General features: G+C 54.4%; 1 protein-coding gene across 1 annotated transcript; it reads left to right on the forward strand.

Annotated features, from left to right (window-relative positions):
• Positions 1-1,232: 1,232 nt before the first annotated feature.
• Positions 1,233-2,267, forward strand: LOC138734081 (olfactory receptor 14A16-like). The gene has a single exon (XM_069881637.1). It carries the CDS (start codon positions 1,311-1,313, stop codon positions 2,265-2,267), a length of 957 nt encoding a protein of 318 aa, XP_069737738.1. The 5' UTR covers positions 1,233-1,310.
• The last annotated feature ends 13,616 nt before the right edge of the window (positions 2,268-15,883 follow it).

Below are 15,883 nucleotides of genomic sequence, written 5' to 3' on the forward strand. Positions count from 1 at the left end.
TCTGCAGCCAGAACTCCAGCAGAGCCATGGTGCAGCTCTCTACTCATGAGTATATTTTCCTCTCCAGAGCACAGGGGCTGAGAGCAACAGTGCAGCAAGTTTATGTTTAGGAGCAGGGAGGGCACAGCTGGGTTAGGGCAACGCTGCCCTGAGTGCCCGGCTGCCTTTGCCCTGGCTTCTCTCAGCTGCACCAGCACAGCTTGTTTGATGGCTTCTCTGTTTCTCTGTGTTCTTGCTGTTGATCTCCTGTTCTGGCTGCCAGGCGTTCTGGGGTGAGGAGTTTCAGCAGTCGAGTCAGGCACTGACCTTCTGATTCCTCCCATGCAGGTGTGTCCGTGGGAATGCAGTGTCCAAGCTTTCGTCTCACCCGTGGGGCTGTGGGCAGAGCAGTCTGTGTCATTCCCTGAGGAAAGAGCTGACTCTTCCTTACTGAGACACCATCATTAGGATATTGGGATAGTTCCATGACGTTTCTTTCCAAGCTGTGAGCTTCCCTCCAGGATATAAACCTCTGCTATCACGACTTGGTGCTACCTGAATGACCTTGGAGAAGTGCAGAGATGCTGAAGCCAAGGAAATGCTGCTGGATTTGTGAAATGAGCCACGTGCTTCCTGGGCTGAGAAAACCCCTTAGGAAAGGGTGCGACATTGAGTGGTGTGAGGTGGAGCCCTCTGTGCACAGAAGGGTCTGGTGGCTTTTCAGAGTAAGACGGCAGTGTGATCCCCCTCCATCTCAGAAAGGTGCAAGTCCAGGGCAGCTCAGGACAAGAGCGAAGGAGAGAGCAGCTCCCTTCCCTCTGCACTGAGCCACAGACAATGCTCACGCCTTGCAGGAATTGCTTCATTGTCCCTGAATGCAACAGAAATACTGGGGGGTTCTGACATCCATGAAGATCTCCAGCCAAGATGGTACAGAGCTGTAAAAAACCCTCACCCTCTGAAACAGTTTGGGAATTGTGGATTCTTAGCACTGGGACTGCAGACACTGAGAAGCCCTTTTGCATTAGGTGCAGTCTTAACTTGAAAACTAGAACACCAGTACTGTCCACACTGTCCCCATGAGCCCCTGCTGCAGAGCAGGGCTGACTCCTCGCAGGCAGCGGGAAGAGGCTCTGCTCCTCCAGCAAATTCAGCTGGCACTAAGCAGGGCTCCAGGCACGGAGCTGGAGGAAGGGCTGCAAGAAAAGGGGCAGGGTGTGTGCAGCAGGGGAGGGAATGAGAAATGGCTTTGATTTTTGCTCAGAGACGTCTCCCCTAACTTGTCACTGTCCTTTCCTCCTAAGATAGTTCTCCATGCCCAGAGGCAGCACATGTCCAACAGCAGCTCCATCACCCAGTTCCTCCTCCTGGCATTCGCAGACACACGGGAGCTGCAGCTCCTGCACTTCTGGCTCTTCCTGGGCATCTACCTGGCTGCCCTCCTGGGCAACGGCCTCATCATCATCACCATCGCCTGTGACCACCACCTCCACACCCCCATGTACTTCTTCCTCCTCAACCTCTCCCTCCTAGACCTGGGATCCATCTCCACCATTGTCCCCAAATCCATGGCCAATTCCCTTTGGGACACCAAGGTCATTTCCTATGCAGGATGTGTTGCCCAAGTCTTTCTCCATATCTTTCTCATTTCAGCAGAATATTATCTTCTCACAGTCATGTCCTACGACCGCTACGTTGCCATCTGCAACCCCCTGCACTACGGGACCCTCCTGGGCAGCAGAGCTTGTGTCCACATGGCAGCAGCTGCCTGGGGCGCTGGGTTTCTCACTGCTCTGCTGCACACGGCCAATACATTTTCCCTGCCCCTCTGCCAGGGCAATGCCCTGGAACAGTTCTTCTGTGAAATCCCCCACATCCTCAAGCTCTCCTGCTCACACTCCTACCTCAGGGAAGCCAGGCTTCTTGTGGTCAGTGCCTTAGTACCTTGTGGCTGCTTTGTTTTCATTGCGGTGTCCTATGTGCAGATCTTCAGGGCCGTGCTGAGGATCCCCTCGGAGCAGGGACGGCACAAAGCCTTTTCCACCTGCCTCCCTCACCTGGCCGTGGTCTCCCTGTTTCTCAGCACTGGAGGATTTGCCTACCTGAAGCCCCACTCTGTCTCCTCTCAATCCCTGGACCTGGTGCTGTCAGTTCTGTACTCAGTGGTTCCTCCAGCACTGAACCCCCTCATCTACAGCTTGAGGAACCAGCAGCTCAAGGATGCACTTAGGAGACTGATAACTGGATGGTTTCCTGAAGTAATGAACTGCTCATTGTCTTCTGCATAGCAGTTATTAACTCATGGCAGGCCCAGACTGGCTTCTCTATTTGTTGTTGGTGTTGCTGGCTTTTCAGTTGCAATAATGTTGTCATTCTGGTTTAATTCACTGTCTTCTCTTTTCTTGCTGATTGGCTGTGTTAATGAGGAGCTGTGCTCTCTCTGTGTTTAAAGAAAATAAAGGGATAATCAATGACTTTTGTTTCCTGATATCTTGTCTCCAAGGCCTTTTTGGAGCTGTAGGGACAGTTCGTGTGGGGGTGGGTGGAGGGGAAAGGAGTCCCAGCACCGCAGCACTGCCAGGCACCAGCAATATTTCACCTGGATGTCCCTCCATGAACCGAGGTCCCTGTGCCCATTTCTCATGTTGTGAGGCAAGAGTACTTTTATATTTTCCAGTCCTGGGCCATGAGGAGGTGATGGATGAGTTGGGGCTGAGGCTGTCAATTGTGTCTCAGAAACTCAGAATCCAGTAGGAAACATCTGACTGTGAAGGGGTTGGTGAGGTCAGTTCTGTCTCTGGAGGTGATGGGGCAGCAGCAGGAACACGGCTGGGAAAGGAGCTCTGGCCAAGCCCCCACAGGACCTGTGCAGGGTTAAGCCTTGGATACAGGTGGAAAACACAGCGGAGCCTCCTCAGGGCAGGACCGTGCTGGCAGCGTCACCGGGCAAACCCCTTGCAGTACGGGGGCATCACGGGTCCTTCACACTTCGGCACCTGCCAGGATCTGCTGACAGTGTCTCTGGGGCAAATCCCTTGTGCTCCTTCTGTTGCCCCTGCAGTGTCACAGACACAAATCCCTTACAGTCAGGGGGCACCTCGGGCCCTTTGCCATTTCTTCTGCCCACAGGGATTGCATGAAGTGATTATTACAGTTTCTGGAAATTTCTATATGGGCACAAAATCTGATTTTATTATAAAAATTTATGACTGGATAAGGGTTCAGTGGTGTCTGGGGATGACGTGCCATGTGCAGAAATAGGTGTTAAGCAGCCTGCAATCAAGCACCAAGTGCAGAGAGAAGCAAATGCAGGAAGGGAGTGTTCCGGTAGGACCCAAATACAGAAAGATATGGAGAGCTAGGATGATGTCAGGGGAGAGGAAAAGGTAACAGAGTGGAACTTGTCAGGAAGAAGGAATGTCACGGGAAGGGTAGTGGATGGGCAGGAGTAGAAGAGATGGACAGAGGGCAAAGCTCACCCATCGCCTGGGGTGAGGGGCCAGTGCTGGAGCTGGCGATGGGAGAGACCAGTGCCCTGGGCACCTCCCCAGTCTGTCCCTGCCACCAAGGGCACCCACCGGCCTCCTCTCTCCGGCACCTGCCGGGCTGGGCTCTGCCCCTCTCGCCCTCTGCAGCCTGTCCTCCCTGCATGGTCACACAGCTCAGCCAGCACTGCTGGTGTCCTCTCCCGGGCCCTTTCCAGCTCAGCCCCGTCCCTCCCAGCTCTCCCCACAGCCCTGCTTTCTCTCCAGCCCCACAGAGCAGCCCCGCCTGGGGCCTGGAGTCAGCGATACAGCACTTGGGAAACAAATCCAACTGGAGTGAAGGAGCAGGGGGCAAGGCATGGGGCATGGGGCATGGGGCAATGCACAGTCAAACTAAAACGGGACCACCTGGGCTGGGAACATCTCTCATGTGGAAAATAACCAGAAGCACAGGCTCCACCTCCGAAGAGCAGGAGCTGACAGAACCGTCAAGAACTGGAGGCCCTGCCATGGAGATTAAACTCCGAGCAATGACTGCGCAGGAGCAGGCACGGACACACCTGACCTACCCTGGCCATGGGGCAGAGTTTCCTCTCCGGCAGAACCAGCACCAGGCACTGCGAAGGCTGAACCGCAGCCGCTTTGTTTCTCACACACAGAGCAAGGTGCAGGCAGCTGCCAGCGGAGAGACCACCTGCCTCCTCCAGATCCTCCTGGAGAGAGAGCCCAGAGGGTGCTTGTCCTGGACAGCAGAGAGGTCTCCTAGGACACCGGGCAGCGTCACAGAGCAGCATCACAGAGGCCACGGCCAGAACCATGGTTGGGGTTGGAAGGGACCTCAAACATCCATCTAGTCCAACCCCCCTGCCATGGGCAGCAACATCCTGAGAGGGGCAGAGTTAGGATTTGGGCCATCAAAATTGTGGATAACTCTCAAAATGAAGCTTTGTTGCCTGAAAGAGTCTTGGGAAGATAAAAATTAGCTTTTGGAACCTATAACTAAGGGTTTGGCCTCTGAAACTGAGGCACTGGAAATTCAAAGTCAGGCATTGGGCCTTGAGAATGAGGCTCTCAAAATGAGTGATTAGACACAAAATTCGAGTTTAGACTCTTACAATGTAACTTTGGGTCATAAAAATCTACGGGTCCTAAAAAACAGGTTGGAACCCTGGAACTGAGGATTTCAGCACCAAACGTAAGATGTTGGGCACTAAAGGGGTGGGTGTGCTGCTACTCGTGAGTCTTTTGGCCCTGCAAGGGAAGAGAATCTCTTGGTTCCTCGGTGGCCCCAAGAAACGAAGCTGTGGTCCCAAATGCAGGGCTTTGGGTGCTCCAGTGCGGGCTTCAAGCTGTAAAAGAGGGGGTTCTATCCTTTACACGAGACTCTGCAGCCTCCAAAGAAGGGTTTGGGTCCTACAAATGCTGCTTTGAAACTGAAACTGAGGGTTTGAGCCTGACACAATGTTTTGTGCCTTAAAACGATACCTGTGATTTTTGCCTGAAAAGCAGGCTTTGGGGACTAAAAATTAGCTTTTCAGACTTCCAGAGGCTTTTGTCTCCAGAAGAGAGTCTGTGGACAGAAAATCAGACTCCATTCCTTAAGAATTACACTCTGGGCCTTAAAATGAGTCTTTGATGCTCAAAAAGGGGATTTGAGCTCACAAAGGAGGCCCTGTACCCAAAATCAAGGCTTTTGGACCCAAAAGGGAGGTGTTCCCCAGTCCCCCGTGCTTTTGCCAGGCTCAGGGGGAGCTGTGGGCACTGAGGGCCAGGGGGAGGGGAGGGGGGGTGCAGAGCCATTGGCTGGAACGGGGGTTCTGCACCAAAATGAGGGGATCTGGCCCCAAAATTGGTCTGGGGGCACTAGCAGGAGGCGCTGGGGACACACCAGGCTCTGGCCCCTCTGTCACACCAGCACAGAACCATTAAGGCTGAAAAGCCTCTGGGCTCCCCCAGCCCCAGCCCAGCCCCGTGCACGGAACATCCTGAGGTGTCAAATCTTCTCGGTTTGAACTCCCAGGGGTGGAGAATCCCCCGCTGCCCTGGAGCCTCGGCCAGGGCTGCACTGCGCTCACACAAAGGCATTTTCCCTCCTGTCCAACCCAGAAGGATCCCACTCCTCTGGACAAGAAGGTGGATGTCCCCAGGTGCCACAGGAGCCGTGGCCAACAGATACCTGAGTCCATGGAGCTGGTCAAATGACAAAATCCTTTCCTTTAATCATGACCTCAGTGCATTTTTGATGTTTAAACTTCCTCTGTGGATGCTGACATGGACTGAGCAGCCTGGTCTTTTATCATTAAAGGTGACAGGTGGTGGTAGACTGGTGGGGTGTCAATCTGCTTGAGGGAGGTGGCAAGTGATGATATTTGCATTGGTTTTAGGTTTGGGTTTATGTTGGATTTTTGTCTTTTTTTCTTTCACCTATTAAACTATTTTTAGCTCAGCACACAAGTCAAAAATCATCTCCAGGGAGCAGCACGTGCAGAGACCTTACCGGCTGAGGAGTGCCCCGAGGAGGTTGACCTGGGCACCAGGACACCTGCTTGTCCTTATTCACAAAACAACCTCCACCAATCCCTAGCCCATTCAAAAGGGATTTTCTAAAGAAATATTGACCTTCTCCTGGTACTTCCTCAGCCTGCAGAAGACAATGCTTCAGGGAGACCTTATTGCAGCCTTCCAGTACCTGAAAGGGGTCACCAAGAAAGCTGGGGAGGGACATTTTACAACCACATGGAGTGACAGGATGATGAGAAATGTTTTAAATGGCTGAGGGGAGGATTTAGATTAGACATTAGGAAGACACTCTTCACAAAATAAGGTGGTGAGGCAGTGACCCAGGTTGCCCAGTGAAGCTGTGGCTGCCCCCTCCCGGAAGGTGTTCGAGGCCAGCTTGGATGGGGCCTTGAGCAGCCTGGTCCAGTGGGAGGTGTCCCTGCCCATGTCTAGAGGGTGGAACTGGATGGGCTTTAAAGTCCCTTCCAACCCAAATCATTCTATCATACTGGAAAGCATGGAAATATAAACTTTAGACTAAAATATAATTTTCTTAGGTGGACTTTGAAATTTTCCTGTTTAACCGCACTGGGAAATGACTCCAAGGAGCTGTGCAAGCCTTGAAGACCTTAAGAAAACCACAGGAAGACAAAGAGCTCATTAAGTCTTTCTGTAGTTTGATGAGACTCAGGGTGGATTTGCTGCTAGGTCCTTGAAGGATCACTGCTGAGAGGAGATTGAGGAAACATCTCAAGAAGTCAAAAGCAAAGCTGAATATTCCTTGACGTCTTAACTGGTCTCAATGGGGACTGCTAGTGACAAAGCCTCCCCAGGGACTCGTTAGAGCTCAGAATTAGAGGCCATGACTGCAGGAATGCAAAGGCGCTGTGCAGGGAGCTGTGATGCTGAGAAAAGCCGGGGATTGCTGGATGAAGCAGAAAGGCCAAGCCCTGAGCCCCAGGCCCTGGGCAGGCAGATCTGGCTTTGGCTACAATGGCACTTGTGCCATGAACATTTTGCCAGTTCCTCCTCCTGGCATTCACAGACACACGGGAGCTGCAGCTCCTGCACTTCTGGCTCTTCCTGGGCATCTACCTGGCTGCCCTCCTGGGCAACGGCCTCATCATCATCACCATCGCCTGTGACCACCACCTCCACACCCCCACGTACTTCTTCCTCCACAACCTCGCCCTCCTTGATCTGGGCTCCATCTCCACCACTGTCCCCAAACCCATGGCCAATTCCCTTTGGGACACCAAGGTCATTTCCTATGCAGGGGGTGTTGCACAACTCTTTCTGTTTGTCTTTTTCATTGCAACAGAGTATTATCTTCTCACCATCATGTCCTACGATCCCTATGACCGCTACATTGCCATCTGCAACCCCCTGCACTACGGGACCCTCCTGGGCAGCAGAGCTTGTGTCCACATGGCAGCAGCTGCCTGGGGCGCTGGGTTTCTCACTGCTCTGCTGCACACGGCCAATACATTTTCCCTGCCCCTCTGCCAGGGCAATGCTCTGGAACAGTTCTTCTGTGAAATCCCTCAGATTCTCAGTTTCTCCTGCTCACACTCCTACCTCAGGGAGGTTAAGCTTCTTAGCCTTAGTGCCTGTTTAGGATGTGGCTGTTTTGTTTTCATTGTGGTGTCCTGTGTGCAGATCTTCAGGGCTGTGCTGAGGATCCCCTCTGAGCAGGGCAGGCACAAAGCCTTCTCCACCTGCCTCCCTCACCTGGCCGTGGTCTCCCTGTTTATCAGCACTTGCCTCTTTGCCTACTTGAAGCCTCCATCCACCTCCTCCTCATCCTTGGATGTGGGGGTGTCATTTCTGTACTCAGAGGTGCCTCCAACACTGAACCCCCTCATCTACAGCACGAGGAACAAGGAGATCAAGGGTGCAGTGTGGAAGCTGATAACTGGATGGTTCCCTGAAGCAATCAACTGATGTTCTCTTTCTGCATAGCAGTTATAATGAAACTCATTGCATTCCCAGTCTGTCTTCACCATTTTGTTGTTATTACTGATCTTTCAATTGTGTTAATGTTCTCATCCCTTTTCTCTTTTACTGTCCTCGTTTCGGGCCAAGTATCATTCTAACTGAGGAGTCATTCTCTCTGTGGTTTTAAAGAAAGTACAGACCTTCAACAAATTATATGTTTCCTGAGCACCTTACTTCAAGTTCCTCTTTGGACCAGTAGGGACAGTTCCTGTGTTCGTGGGTGGAGAGGAAGAGTCTCAGCATGGCAGCACTGCTTGATCTCCCAGAGCTGTTCTCTTTTTGCTTCCCCACTCTCCTCCTCACCCCTTGCCTTGCTGTCAGGCCTGAGGGCTCTGAGCTTGGTCACAGCCGTGCTGCGTGGCAGTGCTGTGCCCGCAGGCAGGGACAGGCAGTGGGCACTGGTGGGACAGAGCTGCCTCCACAACAGCCTTTCCATCCATGCCTCCTTGCCCTACAACAGCCTCCAGCTCCTCCTTCTTATGCCCCAGGCTGCGTGCCTTGGTGTAAATGCCCTTCAGCTGGGCTGGGGAACCCTCAGCCCTCACAGAGGGAATAGAGCTCAGAGCCAGGCGTTAATCAATTGCTGCTTCTTGACTTCTTGCTCCTCTGTATTTAGCCTTGGAAAGGAGCAAAATATTATTTGAGCCCAGAGCCTGTGGGGACAGTGAAGCGTGAGGATCCCCCGGGACCCTAAACCCGCCCCCCAAAACCCCCAACCCGGGACCCCCCTGGGCAGCCCAACCCCCCAGGACCCTAGACCCTCCCCCACACATCCCCCGTGTCCCCTAAACCCTGGACTCCCCCAACCCCACATCCCACAGTCCTGGGGACACCCACCCTCCCAGGATCCCCCCCTGCCCTTGGGACCCTGGCAAGAAAGGCTCTGGGGGGTCCCGGGGTGTGGGGGACACGGGCATTGGGGGCGTGCAGGAGGGGCTGGGAGCTGCCCCGGGGATTGCAGAGCTGGGGGGGCCGGGGAGGTCCTGGGGCTCCCCACTCCCTTTTCTCCCTTTGGCTTTCGCCTCCCAACCCTCGGCGCCGGGATCTGCCCGGCGACCGGTGACGTCACGCGGCGCCTCGGGCCGCCATTGGCCGGCGGGCGGCGGCTCCGCCAATGGGAGCGGGCGGGGCGGGGCGCGCGGCTCGGCCCGGGCTCGGCGCCACGAGAGGAGCGGAGCGGGCGATGGCGTCGGGCTGGGCTGCGGCCCCGGGGCTGCTGCTGGCGGTCCTGGGCGGCGTGGCGAGCGGTGCGAGGGGGCCCGGGGGCTCGGGACCCTGGCCTGGGCTCACAGACCCCCTGCCCCCCCTTTTCCTTTGGCTTTGGGACCGGAATGACCCCCTGAACCCCCATTTCTGGTCCCCCCATGTCCCCCACCCCCTGGACCCCCCCTCTCCTTGACTCCAGGGAGTATTTGTCTGTTTTTAAGGCAAGGTCAGGCAGAGCTGGAGCAAAGCTGCGAATTAGCTACTTTTGGCTGTTGTGAAATTCGTAACAACATTAAAAGTAGACCTTGGAAAGTAATAGAAAGTAATAGAAAACGCCTAAGATTTCTGGGAAGATTTATACATAGGCATGGAAGTGGGAAATTTCTTGTGTCCCGGCTTCTGTCTCGCTCGCTGCCCATGACCGGTGGAGATCAGTGCCGCACGTTCCCAGCCCTGAGCAAGGATGCTCGCTTTCTAAACCTCCAGAAGGAGTCTCAGAGAGTTGGATTTGCCAGAATTTTTGGGATCAATGGGGAGAGAGGAAACGGCCTCGAGCTGCTCCTGGGGGAGGTTTGGGTTGGGTCTTGGGGAAGAGCTCGGGGCTGGAGACGCAGTTTGAGGTCCCAAAGCTTGGTTTTTGGGTTAAACCCCTCCTTGACAAGTTCAAAAGTGCGTTTTGGGGCTTCAAAGGCTCATTGGAAGGGCCTGGAGCATCATTCTTAGGGCACAAATCCCGATTTTACGCGTACAACACCTCAGTTTTAGAGATAAAATTCTCTGAAATGGTTCAAAAGCTCATTTTTAGCTGCCAAAGCCTTCATTTCGGGGAACAAAGCCTCAGTTTAGGACTAAGTCCACAACTGTGCGGGCTCAAATCATCCTTTTGATCTTCTCAAGTCCCATTTTTAGGGCTCAAGGCCTTCGTGTTTTGTGCCACGGCATCGTTTCTAGGTACAATCCCTTAGGTCAGCATCCACAGCCTCGATTTCAAAGTGCCAGCTGTAGACCCAGACCCTCCATTTGAGGATTCAAACTCTCATGGAAAGGATCCAACCTGCTCTTTTACAGCTCAAAGCCTCCACTTCAGCACCCAAAGCCCTGCGCTCGGGACTAGAGCTTCATTTCCTGGGGCCACGGAGGAACCAAGTGGCTCCTCTCCCTTGCAGGGTCCAAAAACTCACTAGTAGCGCCTCACCCATCTCTTTTAGTGCCCCAAAGCCTCCTGTTTGGGGCTGAAATTCTCATTTCTAGGGTTCCAACCTGTCTTTACAGACCCACATCATTTTTTTAGGGCCCACAGTTATATTTTGAGAGAGTGAAAACTCGCTTTTTGTGTCTAAACACTCTTTTGTCTCTAAAAACACATATGATGGCTCGGAGCATCAATTCTAAGGCCCAAAGTCTGATTCTGGATAACCAAAGCATCAGCTTTAGGGGCCAAAGCCTTATTTGTAGGTTCCAAAATCTCAGTTTTACCTTCCAAAGCCTCCTTTTCAGGGAACAAACCTTCATTTTTAGAATTGTGAGGGCCCCCATCCTCATTTTGAGCCTCTCAAGTACTGCTTTTAGGGTGTAAAGCCTTTGTGTTTGGTACCACAGCATCTTTTTAGGGCACAACCCCCAGTTTCAGGGTTCAAAGCCTCGATTTCATTTTGAAAGTCCCATCTTCGAGGCCCAAAGCCCTCATTTTGAGGGCCCAAACTCTCATTTAAAGGATCCAACCCCCTGTTTTCAGCTCAAAGCCTCCACTTGCCAGATGTCCCCAGACTTGTGCTTTCAGCCTTCAAACCCAACCTGTGCAGGCAGCCTCTCTGCTGAAAATTCGCCCCCCATAGCCACACGAGAGAGGCTCTTTCCCACACGTCACTGAGTTCCTAACACATTTTATTGAAGATCTCCAGGTGTCTGGCAGACGCCTGCCCAGCTGGTGGGATCCTGATTGTAAATGTTCCCTTGACTTTCCATTGTAGAAGAAACAGAAGTCACAGGGCTTCATCTGGAGGTTGCTGGTCTGAGGAGGGGGCTGCAGGGGCCGTTTAGTTTCGAGCTGTGTCACGAGTCAGCTGGCCACTTTGCAGCTGGGCTTCTTAAACCTCGGAGATGAGTCTGTGGAGAGAAAAGGCTGCTGAGGCCTCCGCAGCAGGTGGGCACAGGGACTCTCCTCCACGGCACGGAGCTGGCACAGCTTCCAAGCGCGGGCTGGGAGCTGCCGGCACAGCGTGGCCGAGCGGGACACCAGCACCTGGTGGCACCACCGAGCATGGGGATTGCCTGGGGAGCAACAGATGCTGGTGTGTGTCCCTCTTCTCAGGGCAATCTCAGCCCCTGCTCTTTCCCACCCCAACCTGGCTTTCTCCACGCCTGTTGCTCCTGGGGCTGCTCCTGTCCAGGCAGGGCCAGCCTGAGCCAACCCTGGCTCCAGTCAGAGCGCTCCCGAGAGGAAGGCACGGGAGTTCAGACAGCAGTTAAAGCACCAGACAGCAGCAGAAGAGTGTTCTGTCCAGCCCCTCACTCGCCGCTGCCCAGCAGCCTGAGCAGCGATGCCTCGTGGCTGGGAGCAGCCCTGGGAAGGCAGCAGTGGGGGGAATCAGGGACTCACTTTACTCTCTTCCTCCTCAGCCAGATGACGAAGCAGCACAATAAAAACGCAAGTACCACGCATCCCAGAAATCCTGCTATGACTGACATAAAGTAGATTTCCCCATCTTTGAATGTGTGAACACCTTCATCATTCTGGGACTCGTGAACACTTGGGGCCGTCTTGCTCTCTGCACCTGGAGGAACAATTCAGAATGTCAGTCTGTCCTGTGGCCCTCTGGAGAGCTCTCAGCACGTGTGGCATGGCCAGAATGTTCTCTGTTTCCCTCCAGCCCTGGTGCCTGCAGGCTCATTCCCAGCTGGGACAGGTTGTCACACTGAACAAAAATCAGGTGGCAAGAGAGCTCGTGGGGAGCGTGGCTGCCTGGCCACTTGCTCCTTTGAGGGACACGGACAAAGCATGTGTTCACCCCATCAAAAGCGAACAGCAGAACACGGGGGGATCATGGAACGGGGTGGCACACGCGATGCAGGTCTGTGTTCTCACACACACAGGAGAGGCAGCTCTCCCGTGGGGGCTTTGAGCTGGCGGCTTCCAAAGGGGGTCAAAAGCCATGACGTACCCGTGTGATGTCCCTGCACGTCATCCTTGGGACTCAGCCGGGACGCTGGGGATTTGTTGCCTCCAGCCACGTCTGTAAACAAAGAGAAGAAAGCAGCTCCCATGAAATATTCCAATCTACTTCTTCCAATTGGAATGGTGCTGAATGCAGTTCAAAAGCGGGATTGCTCCATATCTCTCGTCTCTCCCTTCCACTCGGGACCATCGTGCTGTCCCTGCGTGCCTGCACCGTGCTGATCCAACACCAACCAGGCATGGAGCTTCCTGGAGAAATGACTCCCTGGAGCTCCCGGCAGCTCTAAGCTCAGCCCCCCCCAGCTCTGCAGGCGGCACGGGGAGCAGCGCAGGGAGGGAGAGGCCAGCAAAGATCTTCCCAGGGCAGAGCAGCCAGGGCACAGCCCCGACCCAACCCTCTTCTACACATCAGAGCTCTGGGCAGGAAAATAGGAAGGAAAATCTCCTATGAGCCCCCAGGGCCACTCACTCCAGTGACGAGCTGCGGGGTCACCCTGAGGCTCCTGGACAAGATGCGGCTGAGAAGCCAGGTGGCCTTTGCTTAGGGGCACAGCTGGAACCCAGCCCGTTGCCATGAGATTTTGGGACCCACTTCTTTCCAGGGACCCGCAGTGGAGCTGCCACGGCTCCCCCAGCCCAGCCTGGCCCCGCCGCTCCCCCAGCCCTGCCCCATCCTGACCCCAGCCCCGCTGCCACCCCGAGGAGCGCTGGGCACAGCCACACGCTTCCCCAGGCTGGGTGCCGGCCCTTCCCACTCACCTGATCCCCGTGCTCGCCACGGAGCAGCCTGAACGCCCTGGGCTTCCAGAACTATCAAAGCAAGGAATATAACAAGGCTGATGGGGACCACAGTCCCCTGTGCGTGCACCATGCTGCTGCTGCTGCTGCCGCTGCTGCCGCTGCTGCCAGCACTGCTGAGCAGAGCCCGTGGCACAGCACAGCACCTCCCGGCGTGGGCAGCGACGTCTGTGACCTCATAGTCCAGACCCCAGCCACCCCCGCCCCTCGCCAGGCACCGGCCCCCGGCACCTCCTGAGCTCAGGGACTATTCCTTTTCCTCCATATCTGGTGACAGATGTGTTGCTCTTCGTCTTTAATTTTTGTTATTATAGAAAAGAATTGTGCTGCACGCCCAGTCTGGACGTCCTGCAATGTTTGGATACATCAAAAGAACCAGGCTTTTGTGTATTCCTCATGGTAATCTCAAGGGAGAACATGACAGGGCCACCACAGCGTAGCTCTAACTGGTGAAGAGGCTTCTGTAACAGATTATTCTTCATCAAAGATAATCTGAATTTATTAATACCAAAGAAATTCGCTAAAACTGCCACTTTCATCTGTGGTTTGGTTGCCCACAGAGCTGAGAAGAAATCCCTGCTTGGTGTGTTCTCCAGGTCAGAATTTAACTTATTCACACAATCACGAAACCACAGAATCACTTGGTTAGAAATCACCCCCATTGCTCATTGACCTCATTGCTCTCTCCAACTCCCTGAGAGGAGGTTGTGGAGAGGAGGGAGCTGGGCTCTTCTCCCAAGGGACAGGGGACAGGACAAGAGGGAATGGCCTCAAGCTCCACCAGGGGAGGTTCAGGCTGGACATCAGGAAAAACTCTTCACAGAAAAGGGTCACTGGGCACTGGCAGAGGCTGCCCAGGGAGGGGGTTGAGTCACCTTCCCTGGAGGGGTTTAAGGGATGGGTGGACAAGGTGCTGAGGGACATGGGTTAGTGATTGATGGGAATGGTTGGACTCGATGATGCAGTGCGTCTTTTCCAACCTGGTGATTCTATGATTCTATGATTCTGTGGCATAAGAAAGACCTAATGCCACAAAGGGAATCTGGGGAGGTCCAGGCTGGACACAAGAAGAAAGAAATATCAGTGCAAGGGCAGTGCTGTGGTGCCACACATCGCCCAGAAGGAGCCTGGATCAGTCGAGGGCTTTGTGTCTCAAGGAAGAGCCAGGGAGGACAGAGATATCAGCAAAGGAAGGTGACAGCAAGGTGGGGCAGCCAGGGAGATCACTGCAGCCTGGAGGGCAAGAGGCACACGTGATGTGACACCATGGGACAGCTTGTGGTGGAGAGGACAGAGGGATGTGGAAAGCTGAAAGCTCCCAATCAGAGCAGCCCTTTCATGACTTTGGAGATGGCTGTTGTCTCTGCTACTGATGCCTCTGAGGCGACAAGCAGCCTTTCCAGCCCTGGGGCCTCATTGCCTCCTTGTCCATATTCAGGAGCCTGGGAGGTGTCGTACCATAGTCCTGCTCTTGGCATTGTCCATCTCCACATCCCAGTGAGCCAGGAAAAGCCCCGAGGGCACTGGAACAGGCTGCCCAGTGAGGTGGTTGAGTCGTCATCCCTGGAAATATTTCAAAGATGGGTGGATGAGGTGCTCAGGGACATGGTTCAGTGGTTGATAGGAACGGTTGGACTCAATCCTCCAACCTTGTGATTCTGTGATCTGAGGGATGAGTAAGGGACAGGACCTCCCTTCGCAGGATCTGGGGGTCAGGGCTTGGCCCTTTGTTTTAATGAAATGCATCCAGGTTTACTCAGCATCGGAGCCACCTTGACCTTGTTTCTCCAAACCTTTTGTCACTGCCGTCAATTTTCTGCTCTAACTGGAGCCTGGGGATACTTTCTCGGCAGGGTCCCTAAGTGGGACCCATAAACACTGCAAGAAGGTTTGGAGTTTGAATTTGACTCTTGAGAGGTTTGTTCGGCTTCTGCTGAGGGTCTGAGGTTCATGGGGGGGGCTCATTAAAATGCCTTGGGCTGCTCCTCTGCTGCTGAGCTGGTCTCCTTGGGCTGAGGGAGCTGGTGGCCAGGGGCAGCGCTACAAAGAGCCAGGTGTGTCCAGGAGCAGCTCCTCTGCCAAGCCCAGCAGGGCTGAGGGCACTGCCTGCAGGCAGCGAGGGGAGAGGAGGGAGCAGAGAGAGGGGAAAGGCAGGTGGGGTGGGAGGATGCTGAGAGCTCCCTGAGAGAGGAATCCTCACAGCCCTTTATGTGGTGACTCTCTGGCTGTAGGACAATGCAGATGTGGTTCATGGAGGGATCTCCTCAAGGGGACCCATCTCAGCGCTCGTGGTATCTGTAAGTACAAACCAGGCAGTTTGTCTAGAGCAGAGGAAGAGGACGGGCTGAGAGAGCTGGGGGTGTTTAGCCTGGAGAAGAGGAGGCTGAGGGGAGACCTCATTGCTCTCTACAACTCCCTGAGAGGAGGTTGTGGAGAGGAGGGTGCTGGGCTCTTCTCCCAAGGGACAGGGGACAGGACAAAAGGGAATGGACAAGGACACATATCATGTATCAAGGACCGGGGGCGTCCAGGGGTTTGGGGACATGTGGGGACCAGAAATGGGGGTTCAGGGGGTCCCAGGGTCAAGGACGGGGGGTGTCCAGGGGGCGGGTCACATGTAGTAACCAGAAATGGGTGTGCAGGGCGTCCCTGGTATCAAGGACAGGGGGGATCCAGGGGGTGGGGGACATGTGGGGAACAGAAATGGGGGTTCAGGGCATCCCTGGTGTCAAGGCCAGAGGGG

The sequence above is a fragment of the Phaenicophaeus curvirostris genome, unplaced genomic scaffold (genome assembly GCF_032191515.1).
Source record: "Phaenicophaeus curvirostris isolate KB17595 unplaced genomic scaffold, BPBGC_Pcur_1.0 scaffold_55, whole genome shotgun sequence".
Taxonomy (NCBI): domain Eukaryota; kingdom Metazoa; phylum Chordata; class Aves; order Cuculiformes; family Cuculidae; genus Phaenicophaeus; species Phaenicophaeus curvirostris.

What these genes read in the sequence shown, in the direction of transcription:
- LOC138734081 (XM_069881637.1), top strand. Translation starts at nt 1,311, where the DNA reads ATGTCCAACAGCAGCTCCATCACCCAGTTCCTCCTCCTGGCATTCGCA.